The sequence below is a fragment of the Zootermopsis nevadensis genome, unplaced genomic scaffold (genome assembly GCF_977971745.1).
Source record: "Zootermopsis nevadensis isolate Lab colony 2312 unplaced genomic scaffold, Znev_1.0 Znev_ptg000022l, whole genome shotgun sequence".
In the NCBI taxonomy this organism is placed as follows: Eukaryota; Metazoa; Arthropoda; class Insecta; order Blattodea; family Termopsidae; genus Zootermopsis; species Zootermopsis nevadensis.
The window spans coordinates 7,439,885-7,454,062 of NW_028259154.1; the positions used below are offsets into that span (position 1 = coordinate 7,439,885).

The window sequence follows — 14,178 nt, forward strand, 5'->3', positions numbered from 1 at the left end:
ATGCTTCAGTAATTAACCTTTTAAATCTATGAAGTAACTATATATACCCATTGCTTTATCAGTGTATACTTTTATATTTTACCCACAGAGCATATTGATGGTTTATGATTCTCGGAATAAATAGCTATTATTTCCTTAACAGCGTTGACCAGTTGATCTTTGTAATGGGCACGTCCTGTGTTTTCTTCGTGGTAGGAACTGAATCTTTAATACTATTTATATGAGTTTCGGCATCAATTATGGCTATGAAACGAATAATAAATTTGCTAGGTCGCCCTTTACTTTCCGTTTAAATAAAGCCATCTCACACGAATTAGTACGGTTTGAAAATGTCTGCTGGTTGTAAGAATATTCTTGGTCTTTGGTGGTAGCGCTAGTGTAGCTGTCATATGTCTGTGTTGCAGCCTGGTACAACGAATCCACAAGTCACGTTGCATGTGGTGGACCTCACAAACCTGTCGTCCGGCTTTGTAAATCTGCTGGCCCCCGTCGACGTAGTGACTTGGTGAGTATTTTACAGTTAGTTCCAGTAGTTTTTCTCTCTTTGTTCATTTAATGTTTATTCTGTTTTTCCTTTTCTTCCTTCCCTCTTTCCTTATATTTCCTTCCGTTTTCCTGCCTGTCTTTTAATCTTTATTTTGTAAATTCTTCTTTATGGTTTCTCGTTTTCTTTCTTCTTTATTTCTTTCACATAGTCCGATTTTAGAATATTTTTCCTACGTTAAGTGACTGAAACTTCTAGCATATTTTCGAATATACATACAAACAATTACACCCATGTACATTTATATTTACTTTCCAATTTACGAACATTATTTTCGCTACAACGAAGAACCAATTTATTTCCTGTAAGTGATTATTTATGAGTATTATACGTACAGTGGCAGTGGTGAACAGCGGCCAGTCGTCTATTTTCAGGGATCACATTCTGTACACAGTCGAATGGGTAGATGACAAGCAAGTGTCGGTCATTTGGACAAACCGAGTACAGAACCTGGGACTGCTGCAGATCTGCGTCGCGAGGACTGGCAACTGTCAGGCTGTGAGTACCGGTCTTCGCCTTGCCTTCCCTGTTACCTGACCTCTGTCTGTGCATGTCATACATTAGGAAATTTAGAGGTCATGTATTGCCGACTGAACGAAGTTTACAACACTACAGCAAATACGCTGTGGCCAAATGCACTTATATTAGGCTGTCCATTTACTTTCGTTTCCATACTTGATGGCCAATGTCTCAGTGGATAACTTAAGATCTGCCATCTTGTTACATTTGCCCAAAATAGTTTTAAATAGACATTAAAGTACAGGCCTGTAACTGCATAGTGCGAGACATTCTTTTAAAACCTGAGAGTCAAACTGACGAGAAATCATTCGAAGTTGATTGTCTTCCTGGGATGTTGCTCTGAGTACGGGACTACATGGCGCAACTTCCCAGAAGTCGCCGCCGCGAGAACGTAAAATTTCATGAGAAAATATTCACCTGTTATGGAACTTGAAGGTTCATTACCATGTTCACAAGAGTCTGGCAACTGTCATTATCCTGATCCATTTCAATTATAGCATTACCCTCTCGTATAAGATGTTTTATTTCCCCGAAATACAGTTTCAAAATATATTTTCATCTACGAGGTTTATGTCTGTCAAGTGATTTCTTACATTCGGATTTACAGACCAAAATTTTGCAAGCGTTTCTCATGTCTCCCACACGTATTAAACGTTTCGCCCATCTCATACTCCTTTTCCTTTTGATCAACAAAAAATTAGGCGGAGACTACGAATTATGAAGCTCCTCATGATGTAACTTTTAGAACCAACATTTTCTTCAGCATTCTTTTGTCTTCCCCTCTAACCTCACTATATCGTCTTTACTCATTTATATATTTTTTGTGTGTTTATAAGCTGTTTTCAACAGGCAAGCGGTATTATTTCCCAAAAGCCATTCAACTTAAAAACATTGGCAAATAACGTTTCTAATTAATGTATTTATATCTGCCGATACATACTTGTATTTGCTGATATGTTTCATATTTTACACATGTTACATATTTAATTAAATGCCGCATAAGTATGTATAAAGTAACACTCCGTCAATAACACGATTTATGACTGAGTATGAATCTTAGTATGTTTACTGTTTATTATGCGTTCTTTGCACGAAGTGTACAGCGAGAACGCAGTATGGGATGGTCGTATTTGTCTTTCCGTCCATCTGCCACCTTGAGAACCACTCGACAGATTTCGATTAAATTTAATATGGAGGGTGTGCTATTCTGCAAGACCCCAAAATCGTATTTTTTTTAAATTTCCTACCTGTGGTGGTAAACAAATTGACGGACGAGGGGGAAGTCGTGAGATAGACATTAAGGTGCTGCGATCTGGTGGCCAAAGTGGGAACTGTCGAACAAGGCTGATTTAATACCTCTAAACCAGCAGTATTCAACCTTTTTTGTTCGCGTACCCCCAGATATAATTTCTCTTCAACTTTGTACCCCCAGAGTTGTTGGTGCATAATTCAAGTTATACATAGTATATAATCTACATCTAAAATAAATTAAATAAATTACATTACTGATTATTCAGTGTTTATCATAAAATAATATATATATTTTTAAATTTCACGTACCCCGTAAGATGTCTTCGCGTACCCCCGGGGGTACGCGTACCCCAGGTTGAATACCACTGCTCTAAACACACGTTGCGCCGGCCGCAGTAGCCACGCGGTCTGAGGCATGGACCTCGAGCGCCTGGTTGCTGCGACCGTGGGTTCGAGTCCCACTCAAGGCATGGATGTTTGTCCGCGTATTTCTGTGATTGTATAGGTAGAGGCCTTGAGTCGGGCTGATGTATGGGGCGGAAATATGGGGATTAGAGGAGGGATGGAAAGAAGTTGATGTAATCCACGGGAGATTTTGTAAGAAGGTCCTAGGGATACCAAGGGTCGGAGCAAATGGGGTAGCCGAAGTGGAACTGGGGAGAGACAGCAGGAGGAGCAAGGTTTTAGGGTTGGTCACAAAATTTTGGTTAAGGATTTTGCAAATGGACAGGGATGATTTAGTAAGGAGATGCTACGACTGGCAGGTACTGAACTTGAAAATTGGGGGATGGGCTAAGGGGGTAAAAGAGGAATTAGATAAATTAGGGTTGGGGTATATTTGGCAGGATCCGCAAGGAAGAAGTGTGGGCAGGACGTGGGAAATTTTAAAGGAAAGGTGCAACGCCATAGAACGACAGAACGTTTTTGCTAAAATTAGAGAAAAGAGATCTCTGGCGTTGTACGGGGAGATGAAATCAGGGTGGAGTAGACAGGGCTGCATTGGTTGCTGTACGAGGGTGGAGAGAGAGGGATGGGCATGGTTCAGAGCGGGTATTTGGAAGCTGAGAGGGATGAGGGGGGGCATGGATGGGAAAATATGCCCTTTATGTGGGGCGACAGAAAGCGAGATTCACATACTATTAAAGTGTACGGAAACCGGGAGGTGGAGGGAACAGCTCCTGAGGAACAAGTGGTTCACCGTTGGCGAAGAGTTGGCCTTCAAGAAAATTTTAAGCACTACGAATGACACGGAGGTCAGGGATGTAGGGAAATTTCTGTACAAAGTAAGATGTAAAAGACAGGTCAAAATTAGGAATTTAGAACTGCCACTGGGGTAGAAGGCACGAGAACAATACGGAAGAGTTATGTAAATAGTATTAGGGATTAAGGAATAGTCATGTAGAGTAGCATTAGTGAATAGTTGTAGTAAGCAGTAGTGCGAATAGTGCTACGTATGTAAGGACTGTGGCCGTGAAAACCTGGTGTTAGGCGGCCACAGATCTCTGTATATAGTCTAAACCAAATATATTGTATTGTATTGTATTGAGTCGGGCTGATCATTCATCCAAGGAGTCCTACCGCCGTCCAAACAGATTAATTGAATAAAAACCTTGACACCTAGGGGTAAAAGAGCAAGGAGAAGAAGAAGAAACACGCGTTGCAAAGAACACATGAGTATATTAAGTGTGTTTCAGTACGGAATACAGTTCCCAAACTTTTTAATTCTGTCAACAGCGGATTTATGTCTGCAATAGATCAAACTCAAGGCGAAGCAGTCAAGAACGCATTTGGTGAAAATGTAGACGTCCTTCGAACCTTCGAACGGCCTGTCGAGTAACACGTGTTGTCGGAGTTCAAAAGTTTATTTAAAGTTACAGCTCCGTCAGAATCACATGTGTAATGTGTCTTCAGGTGTATCAACTATCGGAAACTGCAGGATGGCTGGAAGTAGTACCTCCCACTTTCGATGCAACAGGCTCACGACTAGTCACAGTGTTGCCACAGGATCAAGGTGACGGATACGGTAACTACGCACAAGTTACACTGCTTTCTCGAGGTGCAACGCTACGAGAAACTATGGCGACAGAGACTCCGCTAACTTCCGGACGATCGGTCGTGACGTACATATATGGATGGGATAGAATCAACGACATCATGTGAGTACGAGCGCAGGAATGGCTGATAAAAGCGTTAGTGTTTTAAAATAGTGAATTAGAATTTTATTTAAGGTGTGTATAAAATGGAATGGATTCGATTGGTTTATAGAGTATATACACAAAATATATTTAGAGTTGACTGGGGAATGAATAGTTGTGCTGAAATGTATGCTTTTAGTTAATATGCCCAGTCTCAGTAGGCCCACTTAAATTGATTTGCAATGATTACACACACACACACACACACACACATATATATATATATATATATATATATATATATCACTGCATAAAACATATGCACACCGCATAAGCTATACATTGTGCTAGGAGCTATTAATTTTATTTGAAACGCAGCTAAAGTTGCTACAAGAATAAGTTACATTTGATAATATTAAGAACGGTACAACGGCTTTTATTTTTCTAGTCATTTTCTTCGTGTGCTTAAATGAAGCCTGTAGCAAAATTCATATAAGTAAATATTTATCTGACTTATTTTCCATCAAGAACTGTCTGAAACAAGGAGATGCTTTGTCTCCCTTGCTCTTTAACTTTGCGCTAGAATATGCTATCAGGAAGGTCCAAGATAGGCAGGAGGGTTTGCCGTTGAATGGGACACATCAGCTATTGGCATATGCTGATGATGTTAATTTATTGGGGGACGATATGAATACAATAAAGAGGAACGCAGAAGTTTTACTAGAGGCTAGTAGACAGATGGGGCTAGAAGTAAATTAAAAAAAAACTAAGTACATGTTTGTATCTCGTCGTCAGCAGACAGGCGATCTTAGGGTGGCTAACAAATCCTTTGAATGTGTGACAAAATTCAAATATCTAGGAACAACAATAACAAATCAAAATGATACTCATGAGGAAGTTAGGAAGAGATTAAATTCTGGAAATGCTTGCTACTTCTCAGTTCAAAATATTTTGTCTTCCCGTCTGATTTCTAAGAACCTGAAAATTAAAGTATACAAAGCAATAATTCTGTCTGTTGTTTTGTATGGGTGCGAAACATGGTCTCTCATTCAGAGGAAGGAACACAGATTGCAGGTGTTTGAGAACAGGGTGTTGAGGAGGATAGTTGGGCCTAGGAGAGAAGACGATGGGGCGTGGAGAAAACTGCATAATGACGAGCTTAAAAATCTGTACTCCTCCCCCAGTATTGTCAGGGTGATTAAATCGAGAAGAATGAGATGGGTGGAGCATGTGGCGCGCATGGATGGGACAAGAGGTGTGCACCAAGTATTGGTCAGGAAGCCTGAGGGGAAGAGACCGCTGGGGAGACCTAGACGTAGATGGGAGGATAATCTCAGGCGGGATCTATGGGAGACAGGAGTTGAAGGCGACTGGTTTGTGTTGGCCCAGGGCGAGGGACAGGTGGAGGGCTTTGGTTAATTCGGTGATGAACCTTCGGATTCCGTAAGCCATCTAGTTTGTTCGTTAGTTAGTCATTTCTTCGTATATTTCCGATCTTTTTTCCCTTAATTCTACTTACCTTTCTCCCCGTTTTGACTCTTTGTTTACACACAGCTACTACCAATCGACACCTGTCAACGAGCCATCACAGCGCCACGTGTATTCGGTGGCAGCTGATGGAAGCAGCGCTCCGTACTGCTTGTCATGCAAAGTACATACTCTGGAAGGCCGCGCCTGCCTGTACGCCTCTGCTTCATTTAGTGCAGACTTCAGTCACTTGGCGCTGACGTGCTCTGGCCCAGACCCACCTCACGTGTTCTTGTACAGGTCAGACAGTGATTCCCCGCTTGCAATTTGGGAAATTAACGAGGATCTGAGACAGAAAATCGAAGGTCGAGACCTACCGCAGATACAGAACACCGAAATAAACGTGCCCGGCGGATTCCAGGCAAAGGCACGCCTCTGGCTACCACCTGGAGCAGACACCAGCGGTCGGACGAAATATCCGATGCTGGTCTACGTGTGAGTATAACAACAGTCCGACATGTCACAGCGATAAAACTGATAATGAGCATAGCATTTTGTCACCGATATTTTGACGCAAATTATCTTACGATCTATGTTTGGCTTGTACACTCTCAATGGTCGAAGAGACAAAAAAATACAAGTACAGTATCGCAGCGTTTCATACCACATTTACTGCCATCCTACGCAGTGCTGATGCCCTGTGACTGCCATTTTTCAGTGCGAGTTTGGGTGTGTTAAACACGAGTAGTAAAAAACTGAATATTTTGGAAACTGTCTGAAAGCATAACATGAAATTTTCATGTTACCGTTAATGCTACTTTAGGGTGTGATGTATTACATAACTATTCGCCTTCACGGAACACGAAATTGTTCTGAGCGAGAATTTCGCTTGTAAGCACGTAAATCGATAACATTATAACTTCCTTTATCATGTGCGGAAGTGTATTTGAGTGACATCTTTAGGAGATACGAACAACTACGCAGGATGTGCTTCGCGCTGACGACGCGTTTAGCAGTAATAGTTTTTGTTTCGTGAGAGCTTCCACCACAATATTTATGTAGCGTTTTGTTGCAAGTTCAACAGGAATTATGAATTTGAAATTAAATGGCCTGTCTTGAGATAATATTTCACTATTTGCCTGTTTGGAACAATAGAATCAGTTTCTTTCTCTGTTTTTCAAGTGGCTACTTTCCAAGAAGATTTCTTGCCAAATTTCTGTGTCAGTTACATAAACACTACAGAAAACACTCTACAGCAAACGTTCTTCAGTGAGCAGATGATGTCGGTCAAGACATTGTATGTTTTCGTGTACTAATTTTTAATTATCGTGTTCGTGAAAGCCCTTTATTGAAATGCACCCTGAACCGCTTTAAGAAATTTAACACTTATACATGTTATTTCTGTAAGATCCATTGTAATATAACCATTCCATGTACATCTCACTCTTGGTTTCGTTACCGTAACAACTCAAATAGTCCTCCCCGTTTCTGATAAGGTTGCCATCAGTTAGCCTTCCCCCAGTAACTGACGTTTGTTACAGTTACGGGGGTCCGAACTCAGTGCAGATATCCGACGCCTTCACGCTGGGCTGGGGCGCATACCTGACCACAAACCGCAGCGTCATATATGCTCTGATCGACGGCAGGGGTTCTGGATTGAAGGGTGACGAAATGAGGTTCAGCGTTTACCGGCGTCTGGGCACAGTTGAAATATACGACCAGATCTTAGCCACTGCGTGAGTACAATAGATACTAATTTCATGGAACAGAATCATTCTTGAGAAACTAATAGTTTCTAAGCTAATGAACAAATTCCCCACGTTATATGGAACCAGAGGGTAGTTTATCGCGTTCACAAGGACCCTGTCTTTGAGCCCGTTTAATCCAGTCCACGTCCTTACACGTAAGACCCATTTAAAAAATCTCCCACCTATGGCCAGGTTCCCCGTTAGAAGATTTCTTTATTTGTCTGTCAGTTAAAAAGCTGGTTAATGAGTTGGTTGGTTAGTATAAGTTATTTATAGTAGTCGATATCAAATATCATTCTTCTTCAAGGCCTTGAAAGGGATTTACTACAGTTTTACAAATCTATTTAAATAGCCAATCTGTTTTGTTGGAACACAATGAAAGCAGTGTCCCACGAAACAGACTTTCAGTCAATGTTCTCATATTGCAGAATGCTACAAGACATGTTTCCGTACATAGACAAGACCCGTACTGCCATCTGGGGCTGGAGCTACGGCGGTTACGCTACGGCCATGGCGTTGGCACGCGATACAGTGGGCGTGTTCAAGTGCGGTGCTTCTGTAGCGCCTGTTACCAGCTGGATCTACTACGGTAAGTGAATACTTTGCAACCTGTGGCAGACGCCCGTAAAGACGTTCATGCGTTATCGCTTCCCTTCCCATGCCTGGGATGTCTGGGCACCAACGAAGCTCGGAGATATCTTGCGACAAGTAAACATGAAAGCAATCGCTGCACGTAAAACTAATATAAATTAAATTAAATCTGATTTACAATAGACAGGTTCTATTTCAACCACAGGATTACAAAACATTGGGTTTCAGACTCAATTTACACTGAGCGATACATGGGGCTGCCCACGCCAGAGGACAACCTGGAAGGCTACAACAACAGTGACGTCACGAGGCTAGTAGAGGGCTTTAGGGGAAAGCAGTTCTATTTGCTGCATGGTAACGCGGACGACAACGTTCACTATCTGCAGGCAATGGTACTCAGCAGGGCGCTGGAACTTTCTAATATACTCTTCAGGCAACAAGTAAGTACGCGTACGAAAAATAGTTTCTGAACAATTCCGATGCTATTAGTGTACTAGCAGAGTGCCCGTAGTGTTACTGTGGGAAAATTCGACAAATGGCAGATAATATCATTTATTATTAGTCTCTCTCGCGTCTGAATGTTTGTCGTAGGCCTGATAATATGTATTCGATACTTATCGTTTTTCATAGAAATAAAATTAGTACCTCCAAGTCCAAGAACATTTGTCTTTACAGTATCATCTGCAGTAAGTAGTTTCAAAGATTTTGGGCATGGTTTAACCAAATCCTTCAACATGAATATAAACAAAGGTTGAGCCCTATCTTTTCAAGTTTGCTGCGCCCTAAATTGAATTTTGTAATGTGTTATGTTTCGGCATACTGGGAAATTGAAATATTTTTGCGGTAGATTCTTAATAGGAGAAATAAGTAAATAGTACACTTGCGTGCACTGATGTTCCAACGAACATCTATAAAGTGTTGACGACACGAAAATATCAAAACTATCCTTCAATTTATGCGCCTAAAAGAAGAGATTATGGCCATCCATGAAAGCTGGAAAGCGTAAGCCTGAAATGAAGAATGGAGCATTTAAAACATCGAATTCGGGAAATGGAAGTAATTTTGGAATACATTACCTTTTTCTGTTAACTAGGACTGCTGATTGTGATACTCACGTGTCACGCAGAGTAATGTCAATAAAGTGCACCAGTGGTGCGCCCTACCGACAAATTGAAAATAACCAGAATCGAATCAAGTCTGTGGCCGCATTCAGTTGTTTCAATTACTCAGCAAATGCAGTAAACGATAGGAATCAGCAGCAAGTAGCTGGCAATTCAAATACCACCGAAATTACCAAACCTTACAGTAATTTCTGGCAAATTAGGTTACGATCTATTGTATAATCTTAAAACCTTGCATACCATGTAGTGTATTGATATTTAAATCATGCATACAAATAAAAATGTTTACACATTAAATAACACTTTGTCCAAAACGCGTTTCGATCTCAAGAGATCATCATCAGTGGCAAAACTTTAATTTATTAGTCTGTCTATTAAAAGTGCTCATTGCTTTATAACAAACCATCGTTTCATGAATTATACGATTTTAACAGAAAGACTAATGAATTAAAGTTTTGCCACTGATGATGACCTCTTGAGGTCGAAATGTATTTGGCACAAGGTATTACTTAATGTGTAAACAGTTTTGTTTGTGTGCATGATTTTATATAAATCTATTATATGCTTTGGTGCCATACGTAATTTTGTGATTCTTCCCTGGCCACAAGCAATGATTTTTGGACGATGAGGACAACAAAACACGGTTATATTAATTTATTATTCTTTTCCAATAATACTGAATGATGTGTATTGCTAATATTGTTGCCTTGCTATTCAGTTATTTGACGAAAGCATACTAGTTTTTGAGGTTATGTAACGTCTAATCAGAAGCTGAGGTGTGCTTTTGAATGAAGAATAAGAACGGATAAAGGTAGGAGTTTTGTCGTAGTTTCTCCTCCGATGCTACATAAACTACAAAGTTCTAGTAGATGGATGCAGAAAGAAATGGTTGTCAGTTGTTTTCATTTACTGCCCTCGAATTTTCCTGTCAGGACTAAAGAAAGCCTGTGCTAGTGCTCTTAAGACGTCACCCTATTTCATAATTGTTTATGGAGGTGTGTTAGGAAAGTTGCGTAAAATTGGTAAATTGGTTCTTTACGGCGACATTGCCAATGTAATAACTATTTTCATAACGCTTATAGAGATGATTTCTGTTGTACATAGCAATGTGTCCGCATAACACCGTGAATTTGGGGTCCACAGCAATCATACATATATTTTTATTAAAGCTACTCTGATAATATTTTAAACATCTGCTTAAAATTGTAATTTTAACTCCCCCCCGCAAACCCAGTTTTCTCGACTTCTAATTATGATTTACTAATTTTTTCTCCCGTTTACATAACATTTTTACATATATTTTCCTACATATTTAAGTCCTTCCCATTGTTACAAGTTGTTACGCGCTATTAAAGTAAATATTCCTTTGTACTAAACTGTTTACTACACAACATTTTTTTCGCCCCTTCTCCATTTCAGACATTTTAATAATACACGTATCTCATCTTTTTCCTCCCTACATGTGGAGTATCTTTCTTTCTCAAATTCTCTCTCCACCCCTCAACTTTCAATTCCAGTCCCAAACCATTTCTCGTATTTCTTGTACAGCTGTCCGTGTTTATGCTTCCTCACCCCATCCAGTGTAACTTTAGCGTAAAAATGCATTGTTCTGGTAACAAAGAAAATTTTACTGAGCTTTAATCTGTGGGAAAAACGACTATCATATTTTCACGTCTTACTCACTTGCTTCTAACTCTGAACAAATCGTCACTCATATTTTAACATGTGTTTTGTTACTGAAGTTCTAAGGTTTGTAACAATCATCTCTTAACGAAAGTTTATCAACTTCTAACATCATATGTTTGTTATCCGACTTGTAGTTTATTGTGCCGTAACATAATACGAACAGTGTCCGCCTCATAACATGAAGGACAGAGACATAGTTCAGTTGCTCTCTTATAATAGTTCAGTTTTCATCCACCAGACGCCACATTGGGACATCTTTATTTTCGTTACAGAATTTGACATTTTATCAAAAAATGTTTACGGAAAGCTTTGCTGATATGACTGAGCAACTATTAGTTTCCCTAAAAAGGACATAGCTCCATGCAGTTTGATACACATCTATTATTCTCTGCCCCCCCCCCCCCCACCCTGCTGCTTCCACTAGCATCCAGGAAGCTGTGTCCAGATACCGTCTTATAGCCGTCGACTCGGCATCGATTGCATTCATAACACGTGTTCGCGCGAGACAGCCTTTAATTTCTCCCTCTTCTTTCGTGTTCTTGCTCTCTCCTTTTCACTACTACGTTCTTTCACTTTCTCATCCGTGGACTGCAGACGCGCTGCTGTACAGTCCTCTTCGGTTTCAAGGGTACCGAGGCTGTTCTTGTAACAGAACGCTCTAGGCTGTTTTCAGGATGTATCCATCTGAATCTCAGAAATATTACCGGCTAGTCTAAGTAATTTTGTGCTTTCATTCACGTGTAGGTGAATGCTGGGACAATCTCTTTAAATTGGTCACGACCGCTTAATTCCAAAATCCCAAACATTCTCGCTACGATTATTTCATTCGACACAAAGTATCAGCAGTTGATAGAGAATATTCTAATAATTGATCGTTGCAAAGAACACAGTGTTAAGTGTGCCTGGCGTATTCGGGAGGACACATCAAATAGAAGAATATTAATCTTCAAGTCTGTAGATTCAAGCGAGTAATCCCAACCCTACGGGTTAAAAGTCATTGATGTCATAATACGACGTTTCTATATGAAGCAGGTTGGCCAAGTGACCCAAATGTGAATAAGAAAGTTTCTCGGTTATAATCACACAATCTCCCTGTTATTATAAAGTTTACGTGGGTCTTCTCGAACAATCTAGATATATAATGTACATGGTGCCTTGTAACAGGCCACGACAGATTCGTGTACAGTCATTAGCTTACCCAAAAGGATCATCCCGTCGCCTTACTGGACGTTAGATAATTTCTGCTCGCACTTCCCCTTATTTTATACTTATGCTACGTAAAACAACATTTATGCTGGATTGTTTGCCTGCTCTTCTCGCTTGCATATGCTGAATCGTTTTTCTAGACTTCGTGTATGCTGCGTTTTATGCAAGAACCTAATCTGTTTTGCATATGCCAAATTGCTTGCCTGCACCTTCCCTATTTTTAAGCTGAACTATTTGCATGTACTTTCCTGTATTGTTTGCCGGCACTTTCCCTCATTTGTTTCTTATATCGAATCATGCGCCTGCGCAGAGCTACCCGGACGAGAATCACAGTCTGCGCAGCGTGCTGCGCCATGTGTACGGCTCCATGGACCAGTTCTGGGCCCAGTGCTTCGACCTGGACAAGTGGTGACGTCACTGAACCACCTCATAGCGACATTTGTGTCCACAGTTGATTGAGAATACATGTCCACCACTTTAAGTTCCTCGTCATGCAGCCGTAAGAGTCAACCACGTAGACGGCTGTTGAATAAGTTTTAATTTTGTAAGATTGAATTTTGAGACGATATTTGTGCAGTTTTGTGTCTTGCAAAACGAAAAGCTGTTCAGTCACATTTTCCTGTGCATGGTCATAATATTTCAAACGTAATTAAGATGTGCCCTTATCCGTTACTGTTAAAGACGTTTATCTCTGAAGTTCCTAAAATGCGGTTGCATTCATGCGACAAATGAACAGTTTTAATGAGACTGTAGTATCCGTTACTAAGTTGCATGCTTGAAGGTTGCATCAAAATCGTTAAACGTTGGATCCTGAACTTCGGAGCTCAGGCGAAAGAAGGCATATCAGAAGTAGCAGCGTAACAAAGCTCTGGAGGATAATACTGCTCCCGTCTTCAGAATTTTTCTTAGGCTTTAGATACTGTGTTCCTGATTTTTCTTTGTTAAGCTGAAAAAAGAGTGCTTTACCTGAAAATGGATCCAGTGTGTTCATCCGATCCAATGAAAACCACCTACAAGACTACAGAGCATCATAATATATAAGGCTACTATCCCACTCGTTTGATGTTCCCATAGCATTAAAACTTTTAAAGCGTCACCTTTCATTCGCGTTTGACGTAACAGTGAAACAGTTTCATGTTGTGGCTGAAGGCTCCTATTGATCAGTATGAATTTTTCCATCCTTGTAACCTACTGTCGAAATCTTGGCGTGAAACATTTAACATTTGAAGATCAAACTTTCTGACATTGCCTCAGGATTGGCGGTGTAAGAAGTAGCGCAAATTAATTTTTTTAAATTTTCAAACAGTTTATAATAATACGTTCTTTGAATCATGCTTGTCATGATCTCATCCAGACGGTGTTGCAGGGTTCCTAGAACTCCCATCAACCTTCTCTTTCAGAAATATTCACATCACGCCTTTGTAATAACGAAGATAATTTATTGACAATAAATGAAGGTCAGGTAGAAAATATTGTACTGTTTTTAATAATTATGTATCACAGTGTTAATTTTATATGAACAGTTCAGAATAATTATGGTAATGATATGCAATAAAATGTTTTAAACGAAACTTGTTCAGTTTTTGGCGTTTTTATAAGTGCATGCCTGTATTCGCATAATTTCCAGTGACCCGATTCCATTACTAAAATTGTTTAACACAGATTCTGTCCACGGACACAAATTACTGAATTTAGACTTTTCAGACTACCGGCCAAGCAGGATTTACGGTCAGTTAGTAACGCTCAATAGACTGTGAATCTAATAATGCAGTTGAATAGCAATAATATAGCAACTGATAAAATATTTACACTGTTTTGTCTACAGATAAATCATGTGATCTGTTCACACGAGCCCTTCTAAGTGCACGCTTGTGGATTAAGCGCTGCTTCTCTGCTGCCTGAATACGGCA

At 40.1% G+C, this 14,178-nt stretch overlaps 1 protein-coding gene across 1 annotated transcript in view; it reads left to right on the forward strand.

The window, feature by feature from the left end:
- Positions 1 to 13,839, forward strand: part of LOC110830808 (venom dipeptidyl peptidase 4) — a 29,515-nt gene extending 15,676 nt beyond the window's left edge. The window contains exons 8-15 of the mRNA XM_087353325.1: positions 405 to 505; positions 919 to 1,042; positions 4,226 to 4,470; positions 6,004 to 6,411; positions 7,458 to 7,652; positions 8,093 to 8,253; positions 8,484 to 8,695; positions 12,579 to 13,839. Coding sequence (XP_087209451.1) covers positions 405 to 505; positions 919 to 1,042; positions 4,226 to 4,470; positions 6,004 to 6,411; positions 7,458 to 7,652; positions 8,093 to 8,253; positions 8,484 to 8,695; positions 12,579 to 12,680 — 1,548 coding nt within the window. The 3' untranslated portion in view covers positions 12,681 to 13,839. The remainder of the gene's footprint in view (positions 1 to 404; positions 506 to 918; positions 1,043 to 4,225; positions 4,471 to 6,003; positions 6,412 to 7,457; positions 7,653 to 8,092; positions 8,254 to 8,483; positions 8,696 to 12,578) is intronic.
- The last annotated feature ends 339 nt before the right edge of the window (positions 13,840 to 14,178 follow it).